At 40.3% G+C, this 16,939-nt stretch overlaps 1 protein-coding gene across 1 annotated transcript in view; it reads left to right on the forward strand.

Annotated features, from left to right (window-relative positions):
- Positions 1 to 477: 477 nt before the first annotated feature.
- Positions 478 to 16,939, forward strand: part of Nsrp1 (nuclear speckle splicing regulatory protein 1) — a 31,232-nt gene continuing 14,770 nt past the window's right edge. The window contains 2 exon segments of the mRNA XM_038326610.2: positions 478 to 638; positions 1,829 to 1,919. Coding sequence (XP_038182538.1) covers positions 619 to 638; positions 1,829 to 1,919 — 111 coding nt within the window. The 5' untranslated portion in view covers positions 478 to 618.

Here is a 16,939-nt window from a genome sequence, read left to right on the forward strand (position 1 = left end):
ACTACATAGCAAGACTGACTCAAGTAAAGATGCAAAAAAAAAAAGCCTCAGATAAGACGCTGTTCCCTTTGACTAGTGGCACCATCAGTATTGTTAAAACAATTTCAGTTCTCGGCTAGGGCCTGCAACTCCAGCATTCCGAAAGCTGAGGCAGGAGGATCTGAGTTCTAGGGCAGTTGGAGTTATATAGCAAGAGCCTGTTTGAAGAAAATAATCAGTTCTCACTGGCCAGCTACATTGCACAGCTGAGAAGGAAAACAAATCGCGGGGTTGTAGGTAGCCATTTGGAAGCTTATTAAAATTCAGATTGCTGGCCCCACCCCCACCCGGTCCGGATATAGCAGCAGCCGCAGCAGCGCGCGGTTGGATTTGATTCTAATACTATCTTTGGTGACGCGGCTCGTCCCAGGACCGCGCTTCCCGAGCCAACTCTGTCGTCCCCCTCCGATCGTCGACTTCCGCAAACTCGGCGGTACGACACGGCGTCCCAAAGTCGTGCAAACAACTCCAGGACGACATCCAGCCGCTAACCGAGTTCCGGCCACCGGAAGTGCGCGTACTCACGTCGGCGTTAGCGTCACGTCCGCGTCGGCCACGTCCAGCGGAGACGGGAACAAGATGGCGATCCCGGGCAGGCAGTGAGTGATGCGGGAGATAGGGTCCGGCTGGGGAGTAAGCAGCCAGGGAGACCGAGTCTTTAGGCTGAGACGTCAGAGGTCGCCGGAAGTGCAGGGCCGCTGCCGCCAGGGCTAGAGGCGGGAGAAGGCGAGGAATCCTGAGCAACATAGAGTCCCCACCCCCGACCCGTACATTTTTCCAGGATGCAAGCCCGAAGTTTGAGAAACTTGTGAGGAAATAAAGGAAGTTAGGCTGAGGGGCAGAGAGCGAGACTTTTCTATTTCCCAAAAGCTCGGTCTGAGGCCCCTCAGTCTTGCTTCCTACCCCGCGCTTGAGTTTCTCCCGGTTGGATGCGCTCAGGGGCACAGAGAAGAGAAACTCCTGGGTTCTTAGAGGCCCCGTTCTCCTGGGCAGAAGCTCAAGGCCTGCTTCCCACCCTCCCTCCTGTGTTAGGAGTGTGGTGCTGAGAAGCCCCAGAAAAGGGTAGGCATCTAGGAGACCTGGGTGTCCGCTGCCGTGAAAGACACAAAGACTGTAAAAGTGCCTAGAGGTTTTGCCTTGAGCGTGTAAACCTTCCGCTGCCACGTCCCGTGGCCTCTGCATTTTAAAAGCCAAAACCTCGAGAAACGAGCTGAGTTGAATCTGCTGACGATTCCCAAAGGCGCTTAGACAAAGCGAGCTCAGTCGATGGTGGGGGAACTTTCCCTGTGGTGACGCGCCCGCAGACAAAAGCTTTTGAGGCCAACCAGCGAATGGGAACTAGCCATTCTACTTGGCGTTCTCAGTAGTTCTTTTAAAAGTTTAAGTGGATTCATTATCAAGAACTTAAGAACTGTGTAAGTCCACAGTAGTGGGAACAGCCAGAGGCCAGGTTTTGGTTTTCAGCAAATTTGAAAAGAACATGACTCTAACGTGTGCCTGTTAAAGATTACTGCCACTTCACTGGGTAAAACATTCCTGTATTCTTCATTTACTTCTCTTCCATAGTAAAAACAATGTTCGAGTTTGGTCCAGTTAGAGAAATAATAATTATAAAATCATGATACATTAGAATCTTGAGGTCACTGCAAAACAGCAAGTCCGTTATGTGTTCATAGGTTGAATGATTATGTTTTAATTTGGGAAATTCATCCGGAAGAAGTAGTGGATTTGTTGTGTTTTAACATTTAAAGATAATGGTGTGATTTCTATTTCAAAAAAAAATATGCAGGTATGGGCTTCTTTTGCCAAAGAAAACACAGCCGTTGCACCGAGTTTTGCAAAAACCGTCTGTATTTGGGAATGATTCTGATGATGATGAGGTAAGGAAACCCCTATTTTTACTCCTACATCAGTAGAACATTTTAAAAACTGCTTGTAGACTTGTTCTTCCCCTTGGTTTTGGAGTATTTACAGACCCTTCAAAAGGACCGTTTAAAGAGAGCTCTGCTGTTATTTTCCAAATGACTGAAGATCCCTCCCCCCAACCCCACCCCGCGCTAACTTAGTTACTTGTAGTTTTGTACATTCTTTCCAGACTCGAATAGCGATGCTACAAATTTGTTGACATGTTTCTAGGAATGAGCTAGGATGCTACCTGCTTCCTAGAAGTTTTTCTTAGTTTCTGATATGTACTGATCTAGAATGACAATTTCTTTGTGAAATGGTTTTTGTAGTTATTTCTTCAATTTCTTTGTGCATAAATGGTTTTTGTAGTTATTCCTTCAGTGCCTGTTAAATACAATTGCTTTGTTATAATTGAGCTATTGGATACATACAGTTTTGATAAAACTGTAGTATCTTTATGAACATTTTCCATTTTAACAGCCAAAGTAGTAGTTTCCTCTGAAACCCAGGTGTTTTTTATTTTTTTCAAAAACAGCCCCCAAGTGTGTGCTTATCTTTTCTTTTCTTTTTAGTTTTGGGTGCATTGGTATTTTGCCTGAATAAACGTCTATGTGACAGGGTTGGATCCTGGAGTTACAGACAATTGTGAGCTGCCATGTGGGTGCTGGGAACTGAACCTGGGTCCTCTGGAAGAGCCATCTCTTAACCTCTGAGCCATCTCTCCAGCTCCTGTGTGTGCTTAACTTAACATTAAAGTTGTTTATGTTTCTTGAAGACTCTTGGATCAGACTAATCTATCACCTCTTTTGCTTTTGGCAGAAAATAACGTCTCTTTCAGATTTTTTAATTATTTATAAGTACAGGTAGATATTTTGTATACTGTGCCCCCTTTTTTGAAAAAGATTATATTTACTTTGTGGATTTTAAAAATTAAACTTACATATAAAACTTGAAATTTTTATTAGCTCAGTTTGTTTTGCGTGTTTGCTTTGAAGCAAGAGCTCCGTGTATAACGGGCTGGCCTGGAACTCAGGATGTATGTAGCCCAGACTGACTGCCCTGATCTCCCTCCAGGTCATAGGAACCAGGCATGTGCTACATGCCTGTCAAGAGTTGATTAGTTCCATAGCTGTAGGTAACAGTTGTGGGGGTGGGCATCATACATAGATGCTCATAACCTTACATGGACTCAGCTTATGAGTTTTTGCTCTATGATAATGCAAAAACAGTGCACAGTCAGTAAAGGCGTACTTGGAATTTTGGGCTTCCTGGACTGGCTGTACAGCATTCTTCCTGCACACAGGTAGAGAACAGCCATGGGATCTTGAGGGTGAATAACCCATCTACAGTACAATGCATTCCCAAGCGATTATGTTTGGGAGGTTAAGGTGCAGTCAATATATTTTGGTGGTGGTGTTTGTTTTTGTTTTGAGACAGGGTTTCACTTTAGCCTGGCTGGCCTGGAACTTAATGCGTAGACCATGCTGGCCTTGGACTCAAAAAGCTCTGCCTGTCTCTGTCTCTGCTTTCTGAGTGCTGGGATTAAAGGCACATATACAACACCTAGCAATAATAGATGTTTTTTACTTAGGATGACTAGACTTTTCAGGAATTAACTCCCTCGTAAATTGAAAGCCATCTGCATAGTGATGCTTTCAACCAGTTTAGAGTTCAGTAGTAGAGACACCAGTAAACACTGAGGCAGGCGGAAATTTGGAAAAAAAATTAAATTACTGACGATTCCTATGTACCTAGTTTACTTGGATAGTCACGATTATCCTGTGATATATACATTATTTTCATCTCACAGATGAGGTTGAAGTTGGAACAAGTTAAGAAATTTTTCCATTACTACTCCATGGAGCTAATAAGTCAATGGTAAGATTAAGATTTGAACACAGGAGACAGCTAGATGGTTCAGTCCGGTACCAAGCCTGAGCTCAGTGTCCAGGACTCGTGTGGTAGAGAGAGGACTGACTCTGATTTGTTTTCTGACTTCCTCCACCTGTGTGCCTACACGCACACATAAGTAAATGTAATGATAAAATTTGGACATGGGTCCATCAGATCCTCATATCTACATTTTTCCCATTTTTCTTTCTTGTTTTATTTTAATAATTGAGCATTTAAATGTGTTACTGAAATATCGAAGACAAAATTACTTTGCTGAAGGAACACCATGCAGGAATAGCTATTTAAACAGCTTTCAAAGCTGGTTTAGATTTGAATGAAAAAAGGTGGAGATCATTTAAGTTGAGAGAGAACAAAGCATAAATTGCAAGGCATTTTTGTGGAATAGTATGTTTAGGTAAGAGAATGCTTGGAGAAACAATGTTGCAGTGAGGTTTTAAGAAGCTGAGCCCAGATTGTGGAATATCTTGCCCTGCTTATGTGAAGTGTCAACTTGACAATTTTAAGTAGTTTTTGAGTACTGTGTTTAGTTGGTATAGTGATGGCATCTATTTTACCTTGTGTTCATCTTGAGAAGCACAGAAGGGGAGAAAGTCTTAAGGTTGGAGAGTCAAGAGTTTGAGGGCAGCCTGGACTTTGGTGTAAGAAAACCTTGTCTTAGCCGGGCAGTGGTGGCGCACGCCTTTAATCCTAGCACTTGGGAGGCAGAGGCAGGTGGATCTTTGTGAGTTCGAGGCCAGCCTGGTCTACAAGAGCTAGTTCCAGGATAGGCTCCAAAGTTACAGAGAAACCCTGTCTCAAGAAAACAAACAGACAAACAAACAAACAAACAAAGAAAAGAAAAGAAAACCTTGTCTCAAAGAAATGGGAGTGGGGAGGAGAAGAGATTAGAATCCAGGCTTGTTATAAGTCTTCTATGGTAGTTCAGATAGGAGATGGAGATCTAAGCTTTGTTCCCAGGTTAGAGGAAAGCAGGGGGAACAAACAGACTTCACCAGGAACATGATGGTTGAATACTGCATTAAGAATTTATTTTATATTTTTTATTTTGTGTATGTGTGGGCACGTTTGCCATGACACACGCATGGAAGTCAGAGGACAGCTCAGGGAGTCAGTTCGTTCCCCCCCATCACTCAGGTTCCTAGAATTGACTGCAGGTTTATCAGGCTTGGCATAGCACCTTCTCCTGCTGAGCTCTTTGACCAGCCGCACTCTAAGAAGGCTGTTCTAGTTGCTAGGGTTAGCACAGGGTGCAGGGGAAGAGAGTTGACGTACAATATGTGGATTTTTCAGCACATTGGAAAAGTAGATGCAGTTTTAGAATTACTCATTGGAATGTTTAAAGTTTCTTTCATAATTATTTATTTTGTACGAGTATGTGAGTGGACATACTCTTGCCATGGCACATGGATGTGTGTTATTGCCTTGAGACAGGTCTCACAGTGAACTGGAAGCTTGCCATTTGGGCGAGGCTAGCCAGTTAATGATCTTCCCAGATCCACTTGTCTGCACTCCCAGTGCTGGGATTACATGCTCTCTTAGTTTTGTGTGGATGCTGGGGATTCAAAGTCAGGTCTTCATTCTTGTACAGCAAGGGATCTTACCAACTGAGCCATTCCTTCAACCCCCACTCTTTATTACTGAATAATAATTCATTATACATTTTATTTACTTATCAGTTGGCGTGCTTGAGCTCCCGGCTATCGTCAATACTGATATGAACACCTGTATGGATATAATTAATACTGATATGAACACCTGTATGGATATAGGCTTTTGTATGGCATCGTTTTTCACTTGAGTTAGATATGTTCCTAGAACTGCAATCACCAGCCGGGCGGTGCTGGCGCACTCGGGAGGCAGAGGCAGGCGGGTCTCTGTGAGTTTGAGCCAGCCTGGTCTACAGGATGTTCGAGGACAGACAGAGGTGTTACATAGAGAAACTCTGCCTCAAAACACTAAAAACCAAAACAAACATAACCAAGCCAAAAAGCAACAAAAAGGGAAAAAGAGATTTACAAATCATATATCTAAGTAAGCAGTTGTAGTAGAATACACAAAGAATTATTATAACACCTAAAAGTGCCAACCTAGTATTAAGAATAGGTAAATGATATGAACAGACATTTCTTGATCAAAGACCCCATGTCTTTGATCAACTTTGCATTAACTTTTGTTTGCTGTCTGAAGTAGTGATTGAATTTCATTCTTTTGCACATAGCCATGCAGTTCTTCCAACAGTATTTGTTGAAAAAAGACTATTTCCCATTGAATTGCCTGTGGCTTGTTTTAATACACAAACCATTCTTTCAAATAATTTACTGCAGAGCCTACAGAAAGCTTGGGTGGTTTATCATTCCTTTAAATCATCCTGACATGCATTGTAAACAAAGCAACATGATGCTCTGCTGGTTCTTTTCTGATGTGAAATGAGGGTGGTGGTATCTGAATCAGGGTACCCTAGGGTCAAAGAGAGATTCATGGACCATTTTGCTCTAGCTTCCTTCCTCCATTCCATTCCATAAGGGAACTTTAGTCATTTAAGTTATAGAAGACTTGAGAAGCCAAATAGGAAATGGTGAGGTGACCTGAGAGTGGCAGTAGGAAGAAGCAATAGTTGATACATGGAGGGATATGATGGGCTTTGGAACCTAGGGACCAAAAAAAACACCTGGTGGGAACTGGGCTTATCTAGATAGCAGAAGAATCTGAAACCACTGTAGAGATGGCGTTTTAGGGAGGGAGGAAGACAGGGAGAAATAACCCTGGCATCATCTTAACCTTGGTCTTCCATTGGTGGAACCTCCCCAGCAGCAGTTGACAAGGGAGTTATAGTTTAATTCTTAATGAACAGGGTGTAAAACTGTTCCTCATAATAGTTTACATGCCTATAAAACATCTGCTTCATTCCAGTTTTTCTTTGTACAGAGAAGTAAAGTAGATTAAATATTTGTGAAGTCTAAGTCATGTTAAAACCTCTTTTTTTCATAAGCAACTGTTTAAACAGCCATAAAATTTCTAGAGTACTCCTAATATGTAGAAATAGACTTTATGGATTCCCTCCTCAGAAGAGCATTAGGTCCAGCTGGAGAAAAGCTACTGCAAAGCAAAGCGCTTGCTTTTTAGTTTGTTTGTTTTCTCACAGCTCATCCCCAAAGATCCTGCCTTAGATCATACTGTATCCCAGTGGTCCAGCAGAGGGGGCACTAGCACATAAATTCTGTGCTGTTGAAGTACTTATCTTTAGGATTGGTTTTGTTTCTTTATCTTTGAGGGCTTGTATGCGTGTGTGCATGCATCTTATGCCAAAGCAGCTATGTGGAGGTGAGAGAACAAGCTGAGATGTGGGTTCTTGTCTGCCCCTTATTTGGGGCACACCCTTTGTTGTTTACTGTCACATATTCCAGGCTAGCTGACTCTCCAGCTCCCAGGAATTCTCTTCCTGCCTCCCACCTTGTCATCAAAGCAGTGGAGTTACAGGTGAGGCTGCTGCATCCACCTTTGAAAGCCACTTTACCTAGTCATCCCTAACCCCATGGTTAACTTTGCATAGAAAAGTGGTAGTTTTGTACTTTTATTTATGTGTCTTTTTAAAAATATCTGAACTAGGTTGGGAGGTGGTTCGAGGCTAGCCTGGTCTACACGAGCTAGTTCCAAAGAAACCCTGTCTCAAAAATCATATATATTATATATGTATGTATGTATGTATGTATGTATATCTGAACTAGGTAGGAATATTTACTGGTTTTTATTAGAGGCGAGAAGATAGCAAAGGAAGTGAGAAGTTCTTGCCCCTGAGTGAGAAAGCATGTTCTGATGTTCTGTCCGGCCTTCTGAGTAGGTTTTGATCATACCAATATGTGAGTCACAATTTTCCCAGTTTATTCTTTCTTCCAGTCCTTTGGTTACCAGGTTTTTTATGCCTATATTTTGAATTATTTCAAAAGCTTTAAAAAATATTTTCCTTATTGCTTTCCTTTTTATATCCATTTTAAATACTGTTGTCAGTCTGATCTTTGTAAAACACAGTTCTAATCATTTTATTACTCCTCAGCTCTTGACCTCAGCTCTTGCTCTAACGCTTTGACCTTCAATGCCTGTTAGCATTTTCACCTAATTCTGTTTCCATGCAAAGTACACCGCCGTGGTATTAGTTCTTACGTTGTTTTTCTTCACAGTGAAAGTTTTCTGCATACAACTCTACGTGTCCACACTGTAGTCACCCTTCAGAATTGAGAGCAAAAGCTACTTCCATGATGCTTTTTGGTTTTTGATGTGATACTCTGTTTTTTCCCAGTGCACACACTGTGGGTGGAGGCCAGGAGGTCACTCTCCATTTGTTTCTTGTGAGACAGGGTCTCTGCCTGAACCTCAGGCTAGAAGCCAGCAAGACCCAGCAGTTCTTACCCACACCCCTCAGCGCTGGGGTTTGTGGAGGTACCCAGTTTATTATGTGAGATCTGAACTCTGGTCCTCATGATTGCAGAGCTAGCTTTATTTACCACGGAGACGTCTCTTCAGCCCAGTAATGCAATTCTATTTACACCACAGGTAGCTGAATCTGTCCCACAGCCTGTCACTTGTGACTCCTTCCTGGTCCGCATAATTTCTGTCTCCCTTCTCATCTTTCTTGTTTTTGACTTAGCAGACTTTGAACTTGTGATCCTCCTGCCTTGGCTTCCTGAGTAGCACAAGTGGTATTACCATGCCTGGCCTGTGGTTCTTTTCAGAAGTACCCATGATAACAAATATATCACGTGTCACAACATAATTTGTGGCTAATAGAATAAAACCATATGTTAGAAGGCAGATTAAACATGAAACTTCATTTTAGATGTTTATCCATGGTAAGTACTTGCTTATTTTACTGAGCTCAGTAAATTTTCCTTTCAATCTTACCAATTAAAATGCTTATTTCTAAGCAAAAATGTACACATGAGATTTAGTTTTACAGCATACTTTAGCTATATACAGCTGAAAATTGTTGTTTTAGGGTCAAAACAAAACTGAACTAATGCTAAAACAGAAAGCTAAAATTCATTCTTAGATACACACACATGTGTGTTTGTGTGTATATTTCATGTATAAACTCAAGCCATAGTATGGTCCTTTACTTGTTCAGCATTTTCATCAAGATGGGAAGCACTGAATAAATACTGTAGGAGAAACACTATACCCAGTGTACACCAGAAGAGGATAAATAAATAAGGATAGATTTTACAAACCTAATTAAGACTACAGATACTTGGGCAGGAGAGAGGGCTCAGTGGTTTAGAGCACCTCCTGCTCTTCCAAAGGTCCTGAGTTCAATTCCCAGCAACCACATGGTGGCTCACAACCATCTGTAATGAGATCTGGTGCCTTCTTCTGGCCTGCAGGCAAAGTACTAAGAATACTGTATACATAATAAATAAATAAATCTTTTATAAAAAAAAAAAAAAAAGACTACAGATAGAAGAACTGTAGCCAGTGCTGGGTGGTGGTGGCTCTTGCCTTTAATCCCAGCACTCAGGAGACAGAAATAGGTGAATCTCTGAGTGGGGGCCACCTGGTCTACAGAGGAAGTTCCAGGACCCTGTCTTAAAAAAAAAAAAAAAACAAAAACTATAGCCAAGCATGGTGGCACAAACCTGTAATTCCAGCATTAGGGAAAGTGAAGAAAGAACGATCAGAAGTTTAGAGCTACTCCTGGCTACACAGCAAAATTAAAAGACCAGCCTGGGCTATCTGAGATGTTGTACAATAGGAAGCTGATGGAAGACTGGGGGTGTAACTTGATGGTAGAATACTTGCTTAGGTCAAGAGACAAAAACTACATTTCTAAAATACATAAATTACCAAAAACCTGCATTTATCATTTATGGTTTATAACAAAAAACTAATTTCATTTTGGTTGGAAGCCTGTTTGGCTAATCGATGATGAGACAAAGTAAAATTTTAATCTAGCTGAGCATTATAATAGAGTTGAATTGATGTTGTACTGTGGCTTTTCATCATTTATAAGGTAATTTCCTATTGCTCTGCATGTAGTCTTGTATCATTCAAATAAATGACAGTTTTATATAGATAGAAAGTATATCATATTCATGAAAATGTCAGGAAATATAGATGTTATCTATGTTATATTAGCTAATGTTATATTTTCTCATATACTGCTAAATTCCTACTAAATTCATAATACTGGATGTGTTTAAATAGCAACAGTGACGTGTTTAATTCTGAAATTTTGCTAAGAATCTTGTCCAGCATTGAGAAGAAAGCATAACAAAATAGAGACAAGGATGCACTAAACTGCTGAGATGTTCAAAAATGGGCGGGATGAAAAGAGTCCTGTTGTGCGCAGTGCTGAGAGGGCAAAGACGGCGAGCTGCGGTGCCCTCTCAGGAGAGTGATACTGATCTTAAGCTTTATAGATAAATAAAATTACTTTGTCAATCTTGTTTGTGTCTATGTGCTTTTGACCAAATATACCCAAGTTGGGCAAATTAAAAAAAAAAAAAAAAAATTCCTAGCTGGGCAGTGGTGGCGCACGCCCTTAATCCCAGCACTCAGGAAGCAGAGGCAGGTGGATCTCTGTGAGTTCAAGGCCAGCCTGGTTTACAAGAACTAGTTCCAGGACAGGCTCCAAAGCTCCTACAGAGAAATCCTGTCTCGAAAAACAAAAACAATTTTAAAAAAATTTCCCTTCCGAAATTAGTGCACAATATAGTGTTTGTATTTTTCAACTCCAGAATTTTCTATCTTCCCTCCTCTTTCTTTTTTCCTTCCTTTCCTCTCTCCTACTCTCCCTCCTTCCTTCCTTACAGTAGTTTTATCTCTAATTTGTTGAGATAATTTGGTCTCTGTTTGATGAGACACTTTGCTCATACTTTTCTTTAGTTCTTTAGAAATGGTTTTAGTTCTTCAGACATACCTTGTCCATTATGGGTAACATGTTTTTGCCTGAAAACTGGAGATTAAAGTCATATCATATATTAACAACAATGACAAAATCTCAGTTTGTTTGCTTTTTTAAATTTATTTTTATTTCATGTGTATTACTGTTTTGCCTGTATGTTTATCTTTATAAGGTTATCTATCCCCTGGAACTGGAGTCACAAACAGTTGTGAGCCGCCATGTGTGTTCTGGGAATTGAACCCAGGTCCTCTGGAAGAACAGCCCAGTGTTCTTACCTACTGAGTCATCTCTCCCCAGTCCCATGCTTTTTAAAAATGTTTAATTATTATTACATATTTTTGTGACCCAGAGCCTTGTATGTGCAAAGCACATACCATTCCTGAGCTGCATCCTAGCCAGTTTTGGTAGTAACTTTTCTGAATTAATTCTATAAGGTTATGTCCTTTCGTTGCCATTGAAGTCTGTTATCTTAGTTGACAGCTAATGATTTGATGGAGAGATTTACGTAAACATTTGGAGCTAGGGAAGTGTCCCAGACTTGATGACAAAGTGGGTTGTGTTCATGTTGTCTCATGCCTGCCTGCGATACCTCAGACCTGCGGTTGCAGCTCTGCCAGTTTATTGTGGATTACATTGATAAATTTTCCTAAAGTGAGACCACTCTTTTAAATACTAACATAAACCCCACTTGGTCTTGGCATATATGTACAACTAACTTTTTTTTTCTTTTTTCTTTTTTTTTTTTTTTTGGTTTTTCGAGACAGGGTTTCTCTGCAGCTTTTTTAGAGCCTGTCCTGGAACTAGCTCTTGAGACCAGGCTGGCCTCGAACTCACAGAGATCCGCCTGTCTCTGCCTCCCGAGTGCTGGGATTAAAGGCGTGCGCCACCACCGCCCGGCTTACAACTAACTTTTTAAATTGCAATATGTAACATAAAATGAATCTTTTGCTATTTTTAAAATTTATTTTATGTGCATGTATGTCTATATACTGCTTGTAGGCAACTGATCCCCTGGAATTAAAGTTATAAATGATTTTGAGCCACCATGTGGGTGCTAGAAATTAAACCTGGATTCCCTGGAAGAGTACTCAGTGCTCCTAACTATTAAGTCATCTTTCTTAGCCCCTACTGTTTTTGTTTTTTGTAGCAGGATCTCAATGTAAAGTCTAGGTTGGCCTTGCATATACTATGTAGTCAAGAGTGATTGCTCTGCCTCTACTTCCTGGGTGCATTTCCATTACTCCTGGCTTCTTTCTTTTAAATAATAGCCATTTGGGGCTGGAGAGCTGACTCAGCAGCTAAAAGCACTGGCAGCTCTTTCAGAGGTCCTCAGTTCAATTCCCAGCAACCACACATGGAGGCTCACAACCATCTATAGTAAGGTCTGGCGCCCTCTTCTAGTGTGCAGGAATATATGCAGACAGAATGCAGTATAGATGGGGGGAGTTCTTAAAAAAATAATAGCCTTTTGGAACATGCAATCCTCCTGTCTCTTCCTTCTGAGTATTGGGATTATTGTTATACAACCATACCCATCCCTTGTTAATTTTAATTTCTTTGAAGTATATTTTAGTGCTGTAGTGTTTATGAGGTCAGAGGACAACTTTCAGGAGTTTGATTCTGCCTACCTGGATTCTAGGAATTGAATTCAGTTTCCAGACTTGGCAGTAAGCACCTTTATCCATTGAGTCATCTTACCACTTTTGATAGTCTTAATTTCTGATATGGTGAACCTGTCTATATAGACACAAGGTCTTTTATGTCCTCAATAATTTAAGGAGTGTAAAAAGATCTTGAAAGATATTACATTCTGTTGGAGCAGTGGTTCTCAGCCTTCCTAAGTGTGCTGTGGTGATTCTTCAATCATAAAATTATTTCCATTGCTACTTCATAACTGTAATTTTGCTACTGTTAGGAACCATAATGTAAATATCTTTGTTCTTCAGTGGTCTTAGATGGCCTCTGTGAAGGGGTTGTTGGTCCGCATGTAGGAAACCGCTGTCCTAAGGTGTGTCTAGGCTCAGCGCTTGGTGAGCTTTTTACTCTAGCAGTTGAACTTGCTCTTGAAGACTTTTTTCTTTTTTCTTACCTCCATTCTATTCAGCCCTTCTCAAATTCAAATTACATACATTCTAGGCAAGCGTTCTACTGTTGAATTAGCCTGTTGTCCTGGGGCAGTGGAATACTGCAGACTAGACAAGATTCCAGTTCCTACTGTGTCCCTTAAGCCAAGCATCTTGTCAGTCTGTGCTCCTGCATTATTTCCAACTAAGGGCAGAGATGAAATCTGTTACTTGCCTTTCTCAAAGAAGGCAATATATAAAAGTCCACATCTACTGCTGCTTTTAATGTGAACCCCCGATTAATTTGTCTTCTGCTATTCAGAGTACCAGCCCTTGGAGCCACTCCCACCTTTCTTCGCACACGGTCTCTGTGGGTAGTTTGATTCCTTACTTGCCTTCTGTCTCAAGTTTCAGGCATGGAGGGTAACTCTTACTTTCCATCTTGATTGTGGATTTCCTGTGTCATTTCTAGGGACCAGGGAAGACGAGGCTGCGGCATGTATTAATTTGTAGTTTGTAGCAGAGCTTGAATTTTGCTTTCCTAGTTTTGGTATTGAAGGTGATTGTTTCATTTCTCTTGGTCTCAGTTTCCACCGTGCCATACAGCTACAATCCAGCACTACAGCGGCCAGGGCACGGGGAGCCTGGGATACACTGCGAGATAAAAAGTTTATCTTAAGTGCCTAGTTTGGTGTGTAACGCGTGGTAGATGTGCAGTAAGTTGTATGTGTGTTACTGCAGTCCCTTCTCTGTATACAGTCACTACCATCATGAATCACTAGTTGTTGAGTGTTTCCTGGACTGTCTCTATCCCACTTGGTGTTTGGTGGTAATATTTAGTAGCCTGGCCTCTTTGTGGCCTTTTAATGTAATTTTAATTTTCAGTTTGGACTGTAGCTATTAGCCAGGAAGCATTATAAATTTTTTACAAATAAGTCACTGATATTCATAGTTGGTTTTGGGGATTATTACTGTTTTATTAGATTTATATACAAGCTAATTGCCTCTTTCTTGCTTATCCTATTTAAATGACAATTTTTAATTAGAAGCCAGTAAAATTTTTACCTCTAAATTTGCAGAGTTAAATAGTAAAATTAGGGTTTTTTTTTTATTTGTCCAAAATTGTATACATCTTCATATACCATACTGACAGGCTTTGGTATTGCTTATTTCAGCTTTACCATAAAAATCATTTTAAAAGATTTTCCTTTATTTTTATGACATGTCTCAGTGTTTATAGTCAGACAAAAAGTAATAATCCCACATCTCACTCTTGGACTTATCAAAGGCTCAAAATAAAATAGATCAGATCACTTTCTGAAACAAAATTACTTTATTAGTTTAGTAATAATTTGAGGTTACTTTAAAGATAAGAAGCAGCATTTGGGAGGAGATTCATTTCCTGCCTCCCGGCTTTATCTGCAAGAACTACATCTTTAGTGTCAAGAGACTGTGTATTTATAACAAAACTCTAATAAAGTCTGTCCTGGGCACACTGCACACCTGACTTGGTCATTGCTATCATCTATGGGGTCCCAAACTATTTCTTGTCTTTAAAAAGAGAAATACATTGTCAAGTCTATTTCATTAAAATTGTGCTCTCAGAGGAAGGATAATAAGACCTTTGACTCTTCTTCTGAGTATGCTGTTGCCAGCATGGTTTATATTGATGCTTTTGAAAATAAGTTTGTGTTTCTAACTGAAAAAACATACAGAATTTTTATTTTATTGGTAAGGTAAAGAAAGGAGGAAGAGATATTCTATATTATGTATGTTTTCATTAAATTTATAAGATACTAGTTGGGAGGGAATGGGTTTCGAGGCAGGGTTTTTCTGTGTAACAGCCCTAGCTGGCCTCAAACTCACAGAGATTGCCTGCCTCAGCCTCCCAAGTACTGGGATTAAAGACATTCACCACTACCGCCAGCCCCTAAAATACTTGTTTTTCTATCACTAAATTTGGTTGTTATAACATGAGATATAGAAAATATGTTGAGTTTTTTTTCCTTTAATCAGGATCTTACACTATGTGTGTTAGGGAACTGTACTGTTTCCATTATGAGCAATCCAAAACTGACCTTAGACATTCCCTTTATGCTACTCATACTTTTTGCTTTAACTTTTTATCTCAGAGAAATTACCATACAAAGCAGGTCAGGTAGTAATTTCAGAACTGCATCCTTCATGACATTAGCACATGCAATATGTAGAGACAGCTGTCTGGTTTCTGGAACTATGTTATTGCTTCAACAAAGGCCAGAGCCATTGGACCCACACCAGACTTCTGAGTAGTTACTAGCAACTGTCATTTCAAGGCACACTAAATCATTAGCCTGCATGTGACTCTGTCCTGAAGTATCTGCTAGTTCCCTGTCTACCACATCCCTCATCCTCTCTTACTATCTTACTATGCTTACTCTCTAAGCATACCATGCTGTGATGAGGTAATATATTATTTTTGTCTAGGTAATTTTTGTTTTGTTTTTTGTTTCTTTTTTTCAAGACAGAGCCTCTCTATGTAGCCCTGAACTCAGAGATTCACCTGCTTCTGCCACCCTAGTACTGGGTTAAAGGCATGTGCCACCATGTCAAGCTGGTAGTCTTTAAACTTTATTTCATTTGTTTTATTGGGGATTAAACCCAGGACCTCATGCATGTTTGGCAAGTCTTCTCCCACTGAGCTGTATCCCAGACACCATGTGACATTTGATTGTTTGAGTTATAGATCTCATTTTTTTTCAGTTAAGACCGTATCTAACTACACCATACATATTGACATTTAAGAGTAAAAACTTAAATCACCTTTAGCTTCCTGCTATTATAATGATGCTTTAGGGCGGGGGGGGGGGATCATGTACATTTCCCAGTATAATGTCTACAAAAGTTTCTTTAGGGGTATGTATCCAGGTGTAGGAGCTTCTAATGTTTTCTCATATTGTTCGATGTTTTTGTTGGGTTTTTTTTTTTTTTTTGGTCTCTTAGTACATAAACTTTATCAAATTAGAGATGTTTTCTTCTATCTAGAATTTATTGACTTTTTTTTAAATCTTTTGTATGTGTATGAGTGTTCTGCCTGCATGCATGTCTGTATACCATGTGCATACAGTGCCTGCAGAGGCCAGAAAATGGCATTGGATCCCCTTGGACTGGAGTCTTAGACAGTTGTGAGCCACTACTCACAACTGAGATGCTGAGAATTAAATCCAGGTCCTCTAGAGTAACAGCCAGTGATCTTAACTGCTGAGCCATCTCTCCAGCCATGTCAAAACTTTTAAAAAGATTTTATTTTTTATTTTGTATATATGGATATTTGCCTACGTGTGTGTTGTGTGTGTGTGTGTGTGTGTGTGTGTGTGTGTGTGTGTGTGCCTGGTGCCTGAGGAGGCCAGAAGAGTATCAGATACCCAAAACTGGAGTCAAAGATGGTTGCAAGCCACCATGTGAACACTAGAAACTAAACCCAGGTCTTATGGAAAAGCAGCAAGTGTGCTTAATTGCTGAGCCATTTCTCCAGCCCTTTTTAGTAATTGATTGCTGACATATTTATTTTGTGTTATGTGTGTGGGTACATGCAATGCCATGGATGTGAAGGTCAGAGAAAGAACTTTTAGGAGTCAGTTTTCTCCTACGTTGTGGGCCCCAGGGATCAAACTCAGGTTGCCAAGCTTGGTGGCAAGTGCCTTAACCTTTAACCTATTGAAGTATCTCACTATCCCCACACGTTTGTATAAATCAAATAGATATCAAATGCATTTCTGAAACCTATTGAAATAAGAGTCATGATATTTTTCTTCTGTTCATGTGATTTTTTTTATTACATATCTAAACATCAAACCTTTCATTTCTTATCTAAATCCTCTTTGAGGAATACTTAATTTTTTAAATTAATTTTTATTTTTCATTATGTGTCTGGATGTGGATACATGGGGGTATGTGCACATGCATGCAGGTGCTTTAGTTCAGAAGAGGGTGTAAAACCCCCCGGGAGCTGGAGTTGCAGGTAGTTTTGAATTACCCAGTGTGGGTTCTAGGGACTGAACTTGAATCCTCTGTAACACCAGTATGCACTCCTAATAATCCTGAGCTATCTCTCTTGCTCCAAATGGATTATTTTTAATATATG

This window comes from Arvicola amphibius, chromosome 4 (genome assembly GCF_903992535.2).
Source record: "Arvicola amphibius chromosome 4, mArvAmp1.2, whole genome shotgun sequence".
In the NCBI taxonomy this organism is placed as follows: Eukaryota; Metazoa; Chordata; class Mammalia; order Rodentia; family Cricetidae; genus Arvicola; species Arvicola amphibius.